We start from the raw sequence: 20,072 nt of genomic DNA, 5'->3' as shown, positions 1-20,072 counted from the left end.
AAGAAATCGGAAGGTACAATAATTTAGTGCGCACGTTCATATGGAAACTAAAACAGGCTCAATATGTTGCATCCAAGGATATGATCTTAACATGAGAAAGTTTGTGCATTCATTCACTTGACAGGCTCAGCTCACCCACATCTTAATATGGCAAACTCCGTGACATATAAAATGTAACGCAAATTGTAAATTAGTTGTAACCAATAAGCTATGGGTGATAAACTCCTCGACAACAATGGCAACACTTGCCAAAACATACACAAAGAAATTTTCCAAACATTACATTTTGTTTCACTGATACCAGATTGTGCTGGGCAGTTTAGTACACATACTTTTCGTTCTTGATGTCCTCACAATTCTCATCCATTAAACTGTGATTAGAAGATTTCTCAGGAATTCAGTCTACATGATCAGAAACCTGGCCAACTCATTCGGGCCGAGACACTTGGATCTTCAATATACAGACTACATGACTAGTGAATACTTGTTCAAGAAGCATCTAATAATATAAAGACCATATGCTACAGCTAAAGCAAAGAAAAAAAAAAGGAAAAAACTGTATTAGAAGCAGGTTAATTTTGCATGGCCTTTTAACACCATAAACAGACCTTTAAAACAGGACGCACGAAATTTGCATTTGCACAGCTTACCGCCATTGTTAGACTTTAGAATGAGAAAGTAGCTGACCTACTAGTTCTCATCGGTGAGCTCTCATCAAAACATCTGCTGGCATCTGATGATTCCAGCAGCTCCTCCATAACACAACCATCTTTCGCTCCCTTTGTTCATGTTCCACCTCACTCTATGAATTGCCAAAACTTTCGGAGGAAATACTTCATATTCTTCTTTATCATCTTGAGTTTTGCATTTTTCTGATATCTTTTGCCCCTCTTTGCTGATCCCAAATGATTGGTCGGTCATTTGGCTGGGATCATGTCTCTTTGTGCCATTTCTCGATTTTGCTGTTGTCTTCGAAGGAACCTGAGAACCACCAGCTCCAGACAGCATGGCCCGATCACCTCCAGAAGATGATGCTGGTAGTGGAAGGAAAAAAAAAGGGGTAAATATAAATAGTAAACACTATGCGGCAAGAAGGGTCATCTTTTTTTTTCATTATTCACCTGGAAATGGAGAATCTTCTCCTTTTGTCAGATCTGTATCCAAGAAGTTTGACTGTATGGTTCTATTTGCATTCCGGCACTCATTAGAAGGCTTCTTCTGTATGAAAGGAACATGTGCTAGTGGCGTATTTGGCAATGGCGTGTAGATCTTAAAAGTCCCACCTTCTGATGAAAGTGAACCACAAAGAAAATGTGGTGTGCGTCCTCGTCTTGGGTCTTTGTCCACAAATCTAGTTGTAAGCTAATGAAAATAACATGCAACAATGCAATTACTTTGCATATTTTTCATTGTATACAGCAAAGATAGTTGGAAGTAAATCAAGGCTGCGACTTATGTTCCTACAAAAATAAAGTCACCTGGAAGCGAACTGTGGAGCCATCGGCACAACCATAAGCAGCGAAACCTAAAACAAATAAGCAACACAAGTCACCATCAACACAGAATTCAAGTAAGAAACCATGGAAGCTTTTGGAGGAGAGGTTTACTAGAGACTTATAAGATACTAACAACATAGAATCACAAGGTTTTACAGAGACTAATTGGTCATACATATGATAACAACATTCCAGATAAGTGTGCATGTATGTCCCTTCTTTGATAACCAGTCTGGAAGATAGATATAACAACAACAATCTGTAATGTACCAACAAGATAATTAAAGTAAATAGGTATTTGATTCAACTTTGGTACACCTCAGGGAAGATGATACTGTGTATATATAAACTCTGATATCTTCACAAGACACAAAAGCAGGCAAACATCATCTACCAATCTTGACAAAGTGAAGCATTAACCTAAAGGTATTTTATATGGGATTCATGTGAATCATCCAAACATTCAACAAATCAATTAGCAGTGCCCAAATAAAATGCTGCAAGCATTTGCCAGACCTTGATAAAACAAAATTAAATGGATGTTATACCAGTAGTTTGTGAGACATGAATGCTCCAAATTGCAAAGGATGTGCACGAGAAGCTATGCAGTCCCTGATACTTTGATCTAACAAATGGTGTCCCTGTAACAGGGACATCATATGCAGCATGGTACAAGCTGAGGAATCTCACTGTGCCATCATCAAGTGTTATGACTATACATCTGCAGAAACAGACATGAACATAAGAATGACATGTTGACAATAGTCACATTTATCTAATGAATTGTTTGTTCATTGTATCATGTGTTTCATGTGCCCCCACTATATGCATTTTTCAGTAGTAGATAGTTATGACTTGGTGTGGTCATGGTTAAGCACAGTCTTTGGGCATACCATCTAAAGGCCAATGAAGTCCTCGTAATGTAATTTGGCTACACAGTAAGCGCCTAGGAAACATGAGGCATCAACATGTCTGATTCTCCTTCCTTCGATGGTTATAATAACATATAAAAGCATAGTATTATATAACTTCATCTTAGCTCTTTAAAACAAACTCAAATGTGTATGTATCAACCCATACTAATGTATGTTATTGTCATAATAAACTTAATATTAGTAGATATCACTATCTTATATTTAATGATTTTCCATTTTTGTGTATTTTAAGAACTGTTCATGCACCAATTTATCTGGATACATGCAGTAAGTATCAGGGTGACTGACAACTTTTTAGAACCTTATATGCCTTGAGATGCAGAAATAGATATCTATGGTGCATGCACAACACAGATTTTAAATAACTAGACCACAACCCAGACCTGTTATTTTCCTAGAAATTACATTAGCTTCTAAAACTTTAATGCATTTATTATATTATACTGACATTTTACATTACTAAAAAACCTACTTACACATCTCATTTTCCTGAAAATTACATTAGCTTTCAAAACTTCAAATCATCTAATGACTTGTATATGTGCACTAAAGTAACATTTTAGACTACTAGAAACGCAACCCAGATCTATATCGTTTTCCTAAAATTTACTTTAGCTTTCCGAACTGTAAAGCATCTAATATATATAATGCAAAAACTAATACATAGTATTAGGCTACAACATACCTCAAGTTTGGGACAATAAACATCATATCACTTGTACATTCCGTTGTTGGCAAAAATTATTTAGTTATCATAGCTTTTAATCAGAGAACCAAAATAAAAAATGAAACTAGGTGCATACTTTTACTTTGAAGAAAAGCTGATGCATTGACTTTCTCAGATGATTTGAGGGACACATAAAGATGACTATTAGCATAGGTTAACCCACTCTCCCCAAAGACCAACATGAATATATGTGTTATTTTCACGTGTTCACAATCAAGGTAAACGGACACTTGCATGGTTGCACAAATATAGTTTCTTAATCAGCAATCTAAATTAGCAGCATTCACAAGATGCGTGAAATTGCCACAGGTCTTGCAAGTTATGATAGTTTATGTTCAGTTACTTGAAAAAATATTTACCACTAACAACAGGGAATTGAAATAATAAGCAAAAAGGAATGAAGAGAGAAATCACAGACATTAATATCATCTACAAAATGGACATAAAGCATTACAAATTCAGTGAAATTAATATCTGCCATAAAATGGAGACTTTACATCACCTAGGATCTTTCAGCCAATCAACACTCAGTACAGTTCTTTGTATAGAATTAATTTCCCATAGAGGACGGTATGGATCACTGCAGGAGAGAAAAGTGCTTACTTGTATCTGACAAACAGTGAAAGAATAAATAAATTTCAGCTAGAGATCCTATTATCTTGTAAAAAATAGATATAAAAAACATTAACATAATTATTAATTTCAATTACAGGATTGTGGCCAGATAATTAATATTCATTAGTAATCAAAATTTCTCACACACACATATATGTAATATGCATTTGTGTGTGAATATATATTAAAATATTATGACAATAATTGAGAATTTTGCAACTTAATACAAGCCTGAGATAAAGATTACATTTTTTAGCACAAGGAACCAATGAAGCATCTAACATCTTCCATATCATATTCCGCTGGCATTCGTCACAATTTACATATTAATTTTAACCACAAAAGTAAAGAGTTCCTAAGGTCTCAATTTACCAAAGAAATATTTACTTTTTAATATAAAAAACAGGTATTAAAATATCCAAAGTCCAAAATGATTTAATGCAGCAAATCCATAATATATTATGGTTTGTTAAATGATAATCAGAATGGAAAATGGACCTGTTGCATTCAATTACCAAAAAGTAAAATAGACCATACAATAGCAATCTAGTAATTAGCCTACATAGTAATTAGCATGTCTCGATCTTTCATGCAACTATATGACAACATTCAGAGAAGGAATTAAATCACTAGATTGCTAACGCATAATCAGCTTACTACGCTTTTTCACTACAAACTCGGTTCATAATTCCAACATTCCTATACTGTAAAGATAAAGCATTCAACATTTTTGTTGACACCAGAAGTTTAATATGAAAAGAAAAAGATGTTTAATCAGATCTGACTCACCAGACAACTTGAAAATCAGCCAAACAAAGATGTTAAGATTTACTCCATGAACCATAATATATAAATAAAAATATTAATTTATTGGTGGCAGTAAAATTAAATAGGACAACTTTTGTCCTCAAAGTTCAATTTGTCTAATTATATGCTAATAAAGTTATTCGACTATTTGATCTTCAAGCTTTGAGTATGTTTTTTGTTAAACAAGTTTAATCAACTAATCAAACTAATTTAGAATCAAAAGTAGCCAAAATATCAAAAGTATCAATTTTCAGTTTTAGTAATGTCCAAAAGATATATTAAGATAAAACATTTGTTGTGCTCACAACCAGACATTCTACTGGTTATTCAGCAAAGAAAAGAAATTGTCATACATATTGAACAATATGCATCGTCTTAAGTGAAAGAAGAAACAATTTTATTGAAGATTACTCAGCAGCAAACATTCACAGGGCTTATGAAAGAACAAAAGTTTGCTTTCAGTAAGCATTAGAACCTGTGTCACTAACCATGGAATGGACACAGAAGAAACCATTTCTTCTCTTTACTGAGTCCTACGTAAAAATCAGAACACATACATACCGTAGATCCCAAAATTTTAAACCATCATGCCCAGCAGTCACAAATACATTGCTGCTCTCCACTTCGCTGCATAAAAGTAGACTGCATTAGTGACTTCCATCAGTTGAGAATTAAAAGAAGAAGAATGTTAAATTATTGTGCATACGGTGATCCAGTCAGCTAGTATGTGCAACTGCACAAAGTCAATGGCTACCTCAGTAGAAACATCATTACACAATTTGACATCACCAAACACGTCCCAAATATTCTTCTTATTTTTCTAGGATTTGGTGAAGTCCTATTATTACTACCTGTACACTATATGCTAGTTAAACAATTGAAACAATGTTTCTATTCCTTCATAAATTCTTTATGATGATTTAGTCCATAGTAAATGTAGATAATCGCCATTACTTTTATTTCCATAACCCTTAAATCCATTGAGTAAACATAGGTGCAATCAAAATATTTTCTTGCCAATTGTCTAAAATATGAGTATCAAGTTTTTCTGATTTAAGAACATCTTGGTCCAAGGCAGTCCACCCAAGAATCAGTCTGGCCAAAAATAAAAAATAAAAGCTTCTTAAATCACATTCTTGATTACAATACCAATAGGTAGTTCCAGATTGTAATCTCTATGGACAAATCTAGCTCCATGACTAAAAGGGCACAGCTTGAACACTAAAATCTGGTGCAACGAATACTAATCCGTAATTCACTTCCCCTGTCATCATGAAATGTAGACACTGAGGGAGTCCAAATACTTTAGGAATAGAAAACAGACTCATTACCTTTTTCATTTAAAATATTGAACTAACCATCTATAGTTATATCAGATGCCTCGATATTGGTCTCGGTTGGTTGAACTGTAAGACTCGGTTAAACTTGTCTGATTCTTAAGTTCATCATGATTTGAACTGAAAGAACGCTGAAAAAATTAGAAAAGCACTAACAAATTTGAAATGTTGACCAATGTATTTACTAGACAAGCCACCAAGAACGAGAGCCCTATGTTTGAGATGAAGTAATCATTCTAACATCCACCAAGATTTGTCCATTCATAGCAGCAAAATGTTTACTGCATAGCCTATGCATCATCTTAATTTAGACATTAGCCAGCAAATAAGAGGTAGCAAGAGAGTTTGATGATGTAACAAATCAATGAGTAATTGCAAACAAGTATTTGACCTCAATGGTTGAGTCAATTGTATTAGTGACATGTCTACTTCCGTGTTCATTTTTTTCTACGAAAGTAGATATTTTCTCTACGACAACTCTGCAAATCTAAAATGTTCTCATAAAGAATATCCATTTTTGCAATACCTTCTAATAAATGCAGCTACCAACTTGCCACCTGACCTAACACTTGAAAACTTCTAAAATCATAATTTTATTACAAGTACACACTCTATTGTGAAAGACCCATAAGCAATCAACACTCATAAACTTTAAGAGGTCAAGGTTGTGCTTTCAGAAGATTTAAACTCTAAAAAGAACTTGCAAAAATATTAAGTACCTTGCATCTGGAGCCCAGGCAAGAGCTCTTAAAGGAGCAGAATCAGCAGTGAAACAAAGCAAGGGCCTGGTATCTGTCAATACAGATGCAAAATGAGAGTGGCATTTAAGCATTCTAGTTTCATCTAGACAATCATCAAGTTTTAATCTTTTTGAAGCTTATTTTACCAAAAGATAACATAGGAATTATCAACCTTCCCTTTTTTTTCTGTTTTCTTGACAGGGGAACATTCTTCATGTTCATCCTAAAATTTCCAAGATAATGTATCTTAGGGACTATTTTTCTTGTCAGCTACAGTGGATAAATAGGAAATCTAATCACCAAAATTTTTTCATAATCAAGGGAATGCAAATGCTCAAACAATTCATTTTTAAGTTTTATAGCTAATTATTAGTTCTAGAAAAATGAGTTACAGTATTAAGAGAATAGAAGTCTACACAATTTGTATCTTCCAAAGTTGTCCAAGTCTGTTTTAACAAATCGTTAAAGTAGCTTGAAATACATAATCATCTTCAGTACCTTGTGATGAACATTGAGTAGAGAACTTCCATAAGGCAACCTGGAAGTATAAGATATTCATTAAATCCCAATCTACCAGATAAGCATAGACATATTTATTGTAGAAACTAGAAAGGTCTAATGTCACAAGAATGGAAGTGTAAGGAAATGGGAAAATGCATGAGGTATCTGCTACTGTTTTACCGTCCCATCATGGCATCCAGCTAGAATTAGATCATGAGGCATTGACGGCGACCACTCCACTGTCAAAGGAATGCTGTAAAACAAAATAGAAGGCAACATTAGGAAATTTAAAGGCATTTTAAATGATTCAAAAAGTTAAAGTAGACTGTTCTATCCAGTTAAGTCACCGAGTGCCCAAGAGCTCGCCTAGGTGCCCAGGCAAGGTGAGGCCCGAGCACTTGATAGGTGGGCTAGGCAAGCGACTTCAACCAGGCACTGGGAGGGCCAAGTGCCCGCCTGATTTAACTCGAGCTAAGTTGAGCCTTAGTTGAGTCAATTTGGAGTAATTTGGATCTCTGGTTCGATTGAACCAGATGATCACCCTAACCAAACCCCAACCCAACCCCATGCGTCTGCCAGTGCCCTAGATATAGTGACGGCCCAGCGACTACAATGTTTCCTCAGTGATTGACAACAATTTTCTTCTCCATCTGTGAATGGTGGCACCAGCGACAATGGCATCTTACTCTCCATCAGAGAACAGCGAAAACAGTGGCAGTGTCATCAACACCCCCCCCGGTATCTCTCTCTTCCTCGTCTCCCTCCTTCGCACACTCCCTTCTCCTCCCTCTTCCTCCCGTTAATTGCAGCCCCCCAGCCTCATCACGGTCCTCCCTTCCCCGATCCCTCCTCCCTCTTCCCTTCCATCTTCCCCCTTTCGTCGCAGCTCCCCCTTTCCCGATACTATCCTCCCCCTCCCTTCTCCTCCCTCCTCCCTCTCCCCTGAGTCCCCTGAGTTCATCGCAGCCCCCTTTCTCCGATCTCTCCTCCCTCTTCCCCTTCCCCCTCCCTCCCCCCTCTTCCCCCTGCAACGTTTCCCTGACCTCATCGCAGCCCTCACCCCTCACCCCCCGCACCACCCCCCCACCCCCCGCCCCCCCCAACCCCCCAAAAAACCAATCTCTCCTCCCTCTTTCCCCCTTCTTCACAGCTTCCCCCTTTCCCCAACACCATCCTCCCCCTCCCTTCCCCTCCCACCTCCCTCTTCCCCCCTTCATCGCAGCCTCCCGCTCACACCGACAGCCACCCTCCCCATCATTCAACTCCTACTCCAACCCCGATAGCCCTACTCTTCCTCTTCCCTAATAGCTACATCCCTCTTTGCCTTCTCTCTTCTCCTTCTGTTTGCTTCTTCATCCTCTCCTTCCGAACGTTTCTTTCTCTTCTCCTTCTGTTTGCATCTTCCTCCTCTCCTTCCGAACTTTTGGCGTTTTTCTTCCTCCTCTTTGACTTTCTTGAGGGAAATTGTTAGATTTTTGGCATTTATCTTCTTTTGTTTTGTCATTTTTATTACTAGATTTGCACAATATAGTGCTTTGGTACTTTGCACAATATAGTACTTTGGTACTTTAGATAAATGTCACCATCGAACCAATGTTTCGATGGTGATATTTGAAATATAAAGTGACACAAAACTCATGTAATTCCTTAATTTTATTTTAGCGCTCATATTTCTCCTTAATTATATATTTTTTAAACCTTAATATTTGTTAGTGTCTTACTTTGCTCGGACGAGCGCCTAATGCCTTGGACATTTTGACACCTTTGTGCCTTTTAGCACCTAGCGCCCTTGACTATATTGGTTTTATCAGATAAAAAAAGAGTTAACTAGATTGTAGATATCAAATCAATCTCTCAAAAAGTGAAAGGAAAATTTATTTTGGAAATAGTGTCATTGAGAAAATTAAAATTCACAAACATAAAATTTTAAAAGCTAGCACAGAATTGAATTCAACAGATATATAATTTCTTGGATATCCAATTACCTTAGCCTGTCCCCATATTTCAACTTTGAGCATCTGAACACAGGTGTCAACTTGAGAAAACGAGGATCGCTAACTTCATCACGACTAGAAGTATATAAGGCTTTGACCAGGCCAGGAAGTGGAACTTCCCACCTGCATTTGCCAAAAAATATTTAAAAAAATATACACACATTAGATTATACAACCAATATGTGAGATAAAAATGACTAGGATAAGATATTCACATACACTTCCAAAGAACCATTTCCCAGCAATACAGCAAGATATCCCATGCGATGTTTGCAAGCTGCATTCGTAGTTGGTGGCTTCCATTTCACATCCCATGCAACTTTTCCATTGTGTGCTAAGCAAAATACAACTCTGGGCAAAGCAAGGATATGTGGTATCAAAGGATGAACAGATTCGACTTCAGGTGACCTTTTATCAACAGTTTCATGATTAAAGAGCACCGAATCTTCATAATGATGGTCATGAGTTGGCACACATTCAGCTGATAACTTACCATCTCTGCTTAACTCAGACAAAATGGTGCTCTCACAATTGTGATCTTCTTTGTTATTTCCTTTTTCTTCTCTTCTCACTGTGACATCAGATGGAACAGATTCCACCCCTGTCTGACCTTTACCGATGTTTTCATCCTTATCATTTGTATCCTTCCTTTGTAAGGCATTTGATACACAAACAGACAAAGGCAAATTCAGAACTTCCTTTCTTGGTCTTCCTCTACTTCTTGGTTGAATCAATTCTTCTTTGCACTTAACATCTGCTAAATTGTTTTGTGACTCAACAGACAAAGACAGAACATTGTCGCCTGTCTTCAAATTTTCATTGTTACTGCATAGTAATTTCTCCTTACCATCTGAAATCCCAAGTCTGCCTGAATTAGGCAATACATTGGTATCATTTCCCAATACATCAAGAGATGATGAAATAAAATTATTCAAACTTTGAACTTGTTTCTTTCTAGGTCTTCCTCTACGCTTTGGTTGAATTGGTTCCTCTTTACAATTTAAAGCAGGTAAAACAGGCAAAGACAGTGAATTGTTTTGTGACTCAGATAAAGATGGAACATTGTCCCGTGTCTTCAGAATTTCATTCTCAGCAAATAGATGCAATGTGTCCCCATTTGTCCCATGTTCACTTGGATTGGGCAATGTAGTGGCATCATTTCCTGATTCATTGGCTGATGAAACAGAATTGTTCAAACTCAAAATCGGTTTCTTCCTAGGTCTTCCTCTACGTTTTGGTTGAATCAGATCCTCCTTACACTCAGCTGATAGAACTGGCAAGTCCACTGAATTCTTACCCGAATCAACACATAACGGAACAACAAAGTTAACCGTGTTCTTGATCTCATTATTACCAAGAGGAGGTGCTGCCTCTTTCTCATTCACATTAATAATGCCTGGAATAGAATGTTTTCTCGGTCTCCCTCTGGACTTTCTAAGAGATGATATTCTATCATCATTTGAACATGTCCTTGTACTCTTTACTGGAGACCTTGTAAGATTTTGTAGAGATACATCATTCAGACCATTAAGATCAACTGCACTCTGCATCAACTTCTCAGATCTTCCTTGAGGCCTTGTTGGACTAAACTCTTCATCGCTTGAAGAAGCTGGTCTTTTCCTTGGTCTCCCTCGAGGTCTTGGAGTGGTTGATTTTTCAATTTCTGGTTTCTTTCGAGGTCTCCCCCTAGGCCTGCGTGTGGCTGAAACATTTATGCCATCTAAATCATGTTTTTGTATGATATTTTCCTTTCTAGGTCTTCCCCTGCCTCGGGAACTTGCTATGGGGATCTCAATTTCCTCATCCAAATTTAAGAGGCACCAAATTTGAATCATACCCCTTCCAATCACAGGGACACCTATCTTGTGATACGCAGAACTCGGAGGATGAGCAGAAACCGCAAGATACTGCTTAACAAATAAGTAAAAAAGGATCAGAAACAAATCACACATTTTTAGACATAATATCTTATAGAAATGCCTGCACAGCTAACAATGTCAGACATGCAATCTACCCACCATAATTTGGAGAGGCCAAGAAAAGTTTTAAGATGATGACAACAACTGCCGTAATTTTAAGCTTGTAACTAATTCTAATGTATGTTCTCTTTTATGTCCAGATGGTGATAAACAAGGAAACCATGCCTTTTTACCAAAAAACTATTTGGATAGAAATCAAAGACAATAAATGAAGAAAAAGATAAATGAACATGGATCATTAGAACAGTTATAGAGAAATAAATTGAGCAAAATGAGTAACCATAAATGATAAAGGGTTTATGACAGTCAAACATGTACAGCAGTTTGATTTGTGCTACTATCTGTCACCTATGCACACAACTGTAAAAAGCTTTCGTTTTTGGAATAGTTAATCTATATGACTTCCTCTACACCACATTGTCACAAACGGTCGTCACGCACCCGCAACAACTTCGTTCAACGAACCGTTTGTCGCTTTTGCATGCTTGTACAGATACATGGCAGCATGTTTTGCTACTATATCTGTCAACTATGAACACAACTGTAAAAAGCTTTCGTTTTTGGAATAGTTAATCTATATGACTTCCTCTACACCACATTGTCACGAACGGTCGTCGCACACCCGCAACAACTTCGTTCAATGAACCGTTTGTCGCTTTTGCATGCTTGTACATATACATGGCAGCATGTTTTGCCTTGGTTTTGTGTGTTTTTGCTTGAAAAATGTAAGCAACGACAGTTCGCAACGTTGCAGTGCGATCGCTCGCTATGTCGGGCCAAACTGCCCTAAAATGGCTCAGTTTTCGCGTGCCACGGCTTGTTTTCTGCAGACCGCAGCCTCACACGAAACGTCAGCCATCTTAGTACCCTGGAACCCCCCGGGTGGCACCAGGGGGGATGGGGCTTTGGGGAAGTGTCGAGACGCTCGGTTCCTGGGACGATTATGGACCGAGCTATTCAAATTGTTTGGGTCTAAGTTATACTTCTCCACAAGCCTCCACCCCCAGACGGGTAACCAAACTGAAAGGATAAACTCGCTTCTCGAGCAATATCTTCGGCACTACGTGAGTGCCAACCAATGAGATTGGGTGAAGCTGTTGGACATAGCTCAATTCTCCTACAACTTGCAACGGAGTTCAGCGTCCAACAGAGCCCCTTCGAGATCATTACAGGACAACAACCATCGACTCCTCACACCTCACCTTGGCTATCGGTTATTCAGGGAGTAGTCCGTCAACATATCACTTTGCAAAAAAATGGCACCGCAATGTAGATATTGCGCGGGCTTATTAGGAGAAGGCGGTCAAAAAGATGAAGAAGTGAGCAGACTTGGGAAGGTGACCGTAGGAGTTCAAAGTCGGTGACTTGGTGTTGGTGTTGGTGAAACTCCAACCAACATCACTTTAGTTCTTTAGGCACAAAGTGCGTAAAGGATTGGTGTGCAAGTATGAAGGTCCCTTCCCAATTATCAGTAGGGTGGGCAATGTCTCCTACAAGTTGTAACTGCCGGCGTGGCTCAAAATTCATAATGTTTTTCACGCCAACAACTTGAAAGCCTACAACTCAGATCCGCAAGATGCTTCTCGAAGTGTTCCAACCCGGCTACCTCCCACCAGAGCCTCCTACGAGAAGCGAGTTGAAACCATTTTAGCGGATTGCAAGACGAAGCTACCCAACGGAACTGAGCAGATCGAGTACTTGGTGAAGTGGCGAAAGCTTCCCTAGTCTGAAGCCAGTTGGGAGCCTGAAGATGCCCTACGACATGAAGAAGCAGCCATCAAAGCCCTCTAGCATGCGTCGACGAGGGCATCGACAGTTTACGTAAGGGAGAATGTCATAAACAGTCGTCGCGCACCCGTAACAACTTCGTTCAACGAACCGTTCGTCGCTTTTGTAAGCTTGTACAGATACATGGCAGCATGTTTTGCCTTGATTTTGTGTGTTTTTGCTTGAAAAATGTAAGCAACGACACTTCGCAGCGCTGCAGTGCAACCGCTCGCTGCGTCGGGCCAAACTGCCCCAAAATGGCTTCATTTTCGCATGTCATGGCCTGTTTTCTGCAGAGCGCAGCCTCACGCAAAACTTCAGCGATCTCAACACCTTGGAACCCCCTGGTTGGCACCAGGGGGGATGGGGCTTCGGGGTAGTTTCGGGCGTTGAACAATCTTCACAAGTTCGCACGTTAACTTGACGGGAACTTGCCTTCGTGCCCGACACCCAATAAGCAGTTGTTTGCGAACTTGCAACTGTTCGTTCAACGTTCTAAAGTCCTTGTTTTCTCCTTCCTCTCTTTTCTCTCTTGCACTCAAGGTGCTCGCTGAATTGTTTGTAAAGCTTCCCTCTTCGCGAGACGTCGGGACTTGTTTGTCGCTCATTTTCAAACTAATCAACTTTCTGTTTTTCAGGTCCTTCGGGACCTGTACGATGTTGCGACTAAGCTGATCCTTTGCAGACGCATATGTCGCAAGGGCACCTCATTACTTAAGCAATCCCAGCTAAGTCCGAGGAGTTGGCGCAAGGGTGCTTCACGACTTAGGCAACTCCAGCTAAGTCCGTGACTTTGCCGCAAGGGTGCCTCACGATTTAGGTAATTCCAGCTAAGTCTGTGATAACATGGCATAATGTCATAAGGGACAGCAGCACAAGGTTGCAAAATTTGGCTAATTCAACTCAAAACTTGTCACTTATAGTAGTTACGCACAAAGGAACTAATAAAGAAACAAACAGACCCACAGCAAATAAGAGACATAACCCTATGACTCAGTCCTAGTCTTCTAAGTTGCTTGTCTCTTAGACAACCATCTAAGTCACTGAACAATAGGATACTTCATGCTTCTTTTCCAGAGCCATAGCATTACCAAATATTACCAAGTGCTTTCAGATTTGAGCAGATTCACTAGTATTTACCTTTTATTGTGACCATGCAATTAACCTCAATTATTCTAGTCATCTTGTTTAGAAAATTAGTACCAGAATCAGTGGTAAATTAATATACTAAAGCATGTGAGTGTGCATGTACGGATTTTTGGACGTACCAGTACAAACCAAGGTATGCAATTTCAAATAATACCGCCCAGTATGGGCGGTACGTACCGGTCCGTCAGTTGACCGGTACACAGACTGTCCGTTACCGGACGGAATGATATATATATATAATTTATTTATAAAAAACGACGTCACGTCGCCTTTTTCGGTGATGTCGCCTTTTATAAAAATATTTTATATATAAATATATATATATATATATATATAAACGAGACGACATCGCCTTTTATAAAAAAATATATATATAAATATATATAATCTTTTATATATAAATATATATTTATTAATTTATAGATATATATATATAAACAAGGCAACGTCGCCGAATTATATATATACATATATATATGTATATATATACACATACACACATACACACACACACACACACACACACATATATATATATATATATATATATATATATATATATCGAGGGGTATATCGCTCGGTATACAGTATCGTACCGTACCGAGTGAACGTCGAAACTCCGGTACGGTACAATATTTCAATCCTTGGTACAAACTGTTTCATACTTTATGAGTCTGTTCAAAAGAAATTCTGGACATTTCCAGCTTCTTGAGGTGACAGCCAAGTAATGTTCAAAGCTACCAGCACAAATTTCAACGTGCTAGATCAGTGATCTATTTCGCACACTTTCCCTAGTAATTTTACTTTCTATGTTATGTTATACTTCTCCAGCTCATTAAAGACCTGGCATATACTATTTGATTGCCTGAAACATAAAATAATGAGATCTTAGGTATCAAATGTACAAAAATTAAGATCCTATTTTCCTACCACTGTGGCTAATTACCTTCTTTGTTCAGTGCTTCTCAACTATTTCTAACCATACAAAACAGAGGAAAGGAAAATTGGAAAAAAAGGATTCCTATACCAAAATACCAACCTATTAAACAACTAGAAAAACAGTCATCAGTCCATTTGCATGTGAAGCACAAGACAAAACCAAAGGGGATGAGTTCAGAAAATTTGCTGAAGTGATATGAAAATTATGCAAACAAACAGGGACATACTGACAAGTGAACCTGAGATTTCCACTCTTCAATAGTTCGTGCACTAGCTCCTATGTTATGTTACCCAAAAAATCAGCAAATTAGTAAACCTTTCAGGAACACATTTACAAATCAAGTTAAATTCTAAATAGTGTTAACTGCATAAATGTCATGGAGAGAAAAACATAAGGTCATACAATATGTGCAAGAAATCCATGCGATATTAGAACTTTTAGTGGCAACTGTTCTTTCTTCCAACTTCCTTCAGAAACGGATCTTCATTCCAATGTGAGGCAACAAAATGAAAGCATGATACACAAAATGTTGCCTATCAGTACTTGTGTCATTTAATACTAAATCCTACATGATGTTTTCATTTAAATGATTGTCAAGAATGTAGAATCAGAAAGATGGAGTAACTCATTAGATTAATTGTATAAGGTACTAAGAATAACATATTGCAAGTTATAACAAAAAGGAAAAGTGAGCATAAAAGGTACCTCACATTTTATTTTGGAGTCTCTTTTTTCATGACTGCCAGGACACCAGTCAAGTGCCCAAACAAGCCCGCCAGCATGCAAAATGAAATCATTGCTGCAAAGTTATATCAAGTGTTTTATCATATAATATAGTAGGCTAATAAAAAGAACACATTAGAAAATAATAAAGTTGAAAATGGAATTCATGTTAACTAGCTAATGTCGGTATCCTGATACGAACCAATTGAAGGTTTATAGATAATGCATCATTGATTATTAAAACACCAGAAATTAACACGAAAACTGGTATTGCACAATGCCACGGAAATTAGATCTATCAAGGACACTCGATTGGTTTCTCATTGTCATCCATTTTTCTTATCAAAAGAAGCAATTTAACAAGTTGATGACAAAGAAACAAAAATATGGTACAACCTACAAAAAATCAACATGTAAAACTAACATAAAAAGGCTAAACTGTTTAGGAATTGGTCAAATTAGCTGCAGAAAAGAACAACGACCACAGTTCAATATAGAAGTGATCCAAGGAAAAGCATATTTCAGTCTCGATTGGACTTATCTTTACTGGTTCAAGCATTGGATAGATCAACCACTGACCAAGTTATATCAGTTTCAAAATGCAATAGAACTTGAACAATTTGAATATCAAGTTACAATTTGTTGTGGTCAATTGCAACAATCTCTTGGTCAAAGTGAATATTATCTAGCATTCATTTTTTCCCTCAGTTAAGATTTAATTATACTCTAAATTTAACTAAAAATATGACTTTTTACGGGACTCAATGGGGCAAAAGATTCATGCAGTCAACCCCAAATAATTGGAACATTACGCCTTTGTTGTTGTCATAGTTGTTGTATTTTACCATGATGCAGTTTTTCATATACCTTTATGCAGCATTTCCTGGTCCTTCTAGCAACCAAGATGCAGAAAACACATCATTGGTCGGCTCTAAGAGTTCCAACTATTACCTATATGAGCAAAACACGAATGGACATGCAAATTTTAAAGGTCTCTAACAAGCCCATTAGCGGTGAGAACAACCAATTTTTCAGAGAAAACATGAATAGATATGTATTTGTAAATTAAGAAAAAGGCTTCCAATGTATTCAATAAAAGTTTAAAATAAGGACTAAAATAACAAAGTTTATAATTTTTAATTAAGTTATGTGAGAATTTTAAATCAATCAATTCAATCTACTAGTTGATTTTGCCTAAGTCACACAGCAAGCCAAGCTCAACCTGCTAAAGGAATCAGCCTACTAAGGCACGGGCAAACAACCATCATCGCCTCGCAATGGACTTTTGCAAGCATGAAGGAAAATGACAAAGCCTCAAAGGTAAGTGCAGGCACAATAAAAACCAAGCACTTGCATTAAACGAGCCAGAGGGCTCACTGAAAATGACACACCACCACTCAGGTATAATCCCAAAACTTCACCCAGCCTTGTGCCACTCTAGGGGTTCAAGAGCTCTAAGATGGCTAACCATTTTTATGTTTCATGTGTCATAAAGGAAAATTTTGTTATCAATTTAACTCAGAATTAAAAAATGCTTCATCCAGTGAGGGGCAGAAAAATGAACTTCAACCTAAGTTCTCAAACCACCAACCAGATGCCAAGTACACTCTGAACTCCCACACCTTCCAACACGTACATTTAATGTCCTACTCGTACTCTACTAAACTTCCGTACTTATGACATAGAAGAGAATCCTACTAGCTCAAACATTAGGGTATATAATTACTCACAGAAGTTCATTCTATGGTTGAACATGCATGAATACCAGCAAGTTTATGAATACAATGAAATTCAAAAAGGTGGATACAGCATGTGAGAAACCAAAAGGAGCAGAACAGAGAGTCTAATTCTTTACTAAAACGAAAATGACTACTAAATTAAGAAAATCATATAAATAAATAATAAACTGTGAAACAAAGTGAATCAGGGAGATATTCTCATATTAATAATCATTGCTGTAATATAATATTGAAAATAAAATTTGACAAGAATGTTTGTCAGGTCAACTGAACAAATCTAATAGAAAACTAGACTAGAAAAATTCAGAAGTAACCCACATAGATTAAAGGAATCTAATGGTAAAATGCAAAAAACTGCAGGGAAAATGAAGTAGCATCATAACTTTCTGTGATTATAGAAGAACTTTTCCACACACCCTATTGGTCCAAATTACAACATTAATTACACTCAAATTAAATTAATAGACTTACAAATATACAGATAAAAATTTCAGTAAATAAATAAATAATCAGATGCCAACATAGATATACATGAAGATGCCGTATGATCATCGAATAACAAAAGAAAAAGGGCATAAAGGATACCTCTCAGATTGTTTTCTTTCATCTGGTAATTGAGAAATCTGCACAGCATATCAAGCAATGAGTCAAAATGAATTGTCTGAGGTCAAAAAGCTACATCTGCAACAAAACCATTTGGAAAAAGAATAGAAAAATAAGGCTGGTTTCACAAACCTTGGGAACAGCAGCAGACGAAAATTGAGGTAGGCTTATATCTTCTGCTGCATCTTTAACTTCTTCACATGTAAAGTTGATAACTTTTGGCTCATAGCAGAAGAACTTCCACTCTCTGCCACAAATTAATACAATGATATCGATTCTCCAAAAATCAATTTGAAAATAATACTGAAGAAAATAAAATTGTCAAATTTATACAATTGGATACAGATCATAACGACGAAGGTTTACGTCAATTCAAACAAGACCGAAGTTGTTAGTTATTCAAAAGAGCAATAATAACATCATGAAAAACTCCAACTGTTATCCATCAAAACAATGATGTTAATGAAAAACCATACAACAGCAATACTTGATTAATACAAATCAAGCCTTTCGTACTATTCTAGATCGACGAGGACCAAAGAAACCGACCATCTACAAGGTGCAAAAGAACAAAGACAAAAGCTCTATAATCCAGAGTGGGCTCACTTCAAGAAGGTGATCGTCGAGGAGAACCGCTGGATCTCACTCGTGTCAACGCTCTCCCCGCCGGACGTTCTACAGAGATCACCAATTGCATCCATCGTCGCGAAGAAGTTCTCGACCGAGTAATCAAACTCCGCAATCCTCACCTGACTCGTCGCATTGGCATCCCGGGACCGGCCGGCATCTGCCCTCCCCGATTGCTCACGATCCTCTTCGCTTTTGCCATCTTTCGACCCGGCACCTGCGTCCATCTTCTCGACGCTCTCCGGCATCGAATTGAACGAGCGAGACGCGCAAGATTCGAATCCAAAGAAGAACGGAAGGGTTATAGAGAGAGAGATACAGAGAGAGAAAGAAACCCTACACCGAGGTGGGAATGAGAGCGAGAAAGGGGTCTTAAAGGACGGATTTTAGACAACGACTCGGAATTCGGTAGAAAATAAATGTACTTTTTTTTTGTCTATTTGTTTCTCCTCTCTCTCTCTTTCTTATTTTATTACTCGTTCTACTTTTCTTCTTCCTCTCCTCTACTATTCCCCCCTTCCTCTTCTACTTCTCTTTCTCCTTCTTCTTCCTCTTCCGTCTTCCCTTTCTCCTCTGCTCCTTCTCCTTTCCTACTCACCTCCCTCCTCTCCTCTTCCCCTCCTTGACGCACGGAGAGCAGCGGCCGTAGCGCGACGGGGGCGATGGCGGCGGTGGGCAACAAAGAGATCGCCTGGATAATTGGCTTTTCTTAACTTCTCTATATAGGATTTCGAAGTTACATAAATACCCTTCAAAATATCGTTTAAATTATTTTTAGAATTAGAATAATAATGTCTTTTGATTATACAGCAAAACCTCCCGGTTTGGCTTCGTAGGTCTTTCCATGAAACCGGACCACAGACTGAGCCGTTTCCGGTTCGACCGATCGATCCGGTCTGATCAGGATGGTGGTTTGGTGGTTCGGCAACGGTTCACACATTGCTAATTACCAGCATTTTTTTCAATAATTTTCAGTACTTAACAAGAGTTATTTTTATAATTTTAATCGATACAATGATCAAAACACTACTAAATAATTAAAAATAAAAATACTTTGCTCGTTCGAAATAGTTACATAATAAAGAGTCCGAGGTTGAATTATCAAATAGACTCTTATAATTCTAATATTATTCGTTTTACGATTTGATTAACATATTTATTATATAAGTGATATATCTCATGTTTAAGTTTATGTGTAAATGTCATGTATCCCATTTAATATAATAAAAATTTTAAAAAATATATTATTCTATTTTTAAATTATCAATTATTCTGTGATAAAAAGGTATTAACCTTGATATTTTAAATATATTTTAAGCATATTGTCACAGATTTAATTGGTTTTATCGTACCGTAAAAGCCAACCTCCTTGAAACCTCCTATGACCTATAAA

The 20,072-nt window shown here is 37.6% G+C and overlaps 1 protein-coding gene across 2 annotated transcripts; it reads right to left on the bottom strand.

The window, feature by feature from the left end:
• Nucleotides 1–332: 332 nt before the first annotated feature.
• On the bottom strand, nucleotides 333–19,086 carry LOC103997530 (uncharacterized). Of its 2 annotated transcripts, XM_009418778.3 has the most exons (15): nucleotides 18,659–19,086; nucleotides 18,185–18,299; nucleotides 18,035–18,072; nucleotides 15,693–15,786; nucleotides 9,372–11,059; nucleotides 9,144–9,275; nucleotides 7,339–7,411; nucleotides 7,156–7,195; nucleotides 6,637–6,709; nucleotides 5,142–5,207; nucleotides 3,661–3,738; nucleotides 2,045–2,217; nucleotides 1,479–1,525; nucleotides 1,122–1,362; nucleotides 333–1,034 (listed from the first exon to the last, which is right to left on the bottom strand). In XM_009418778.3, the coding sequence occupies exons 1-15, from the start codon at nucleotides 18,925–18,927 to the stop codon at nucleotides 715–717; spliced, it is 3,447 nt and encodes a 1,148-aa protein (XP_009417053.2). In that variant the 5' UTR covers nucleotides 18,928–19,086; the 3' UTR covers nucleotides 333–714. The 2 variants fall into 2 exon arrangements, with proteins under 2 accessions (XP_009417053.2, XP_064949366.1); XM_065093294.1 differs by lacking the exons at nucleotides 18,035–18,072; nucleotides 18,185–18,299; nucleotides 18,659–19,086 and having other exon boundaries at nucleotides 576–1,034; nucleotides 15,698–15,786.
• Between the last annotated feature and the right edge of the window lie 986 nt (nucleotides 19,087–20,072).

The sequence above is a fragment of the Musa acuminata genome, chromosome BXJ2-1 (assembly GCF_036884655.1).
Source record: "Musa acuminata AAA Group cultivar baxijiao chromosome BXJ2-1, Cavendish_Baxijiao_AAA, whole genome shotgun sequence".
In the NCBI taxonomy this organism is placed as follows: Eukaryota; Viridiplantae; Streptophyta; class Magnoliopsida; order Zingiberales; family Musaceae; genus Musa; species Musa acuminata.
The sequence above is the reverse complement of the archived record's forward strand: the minus strand, read 5'-3'. Positions and strand labels throughout refer to the sequence as shown.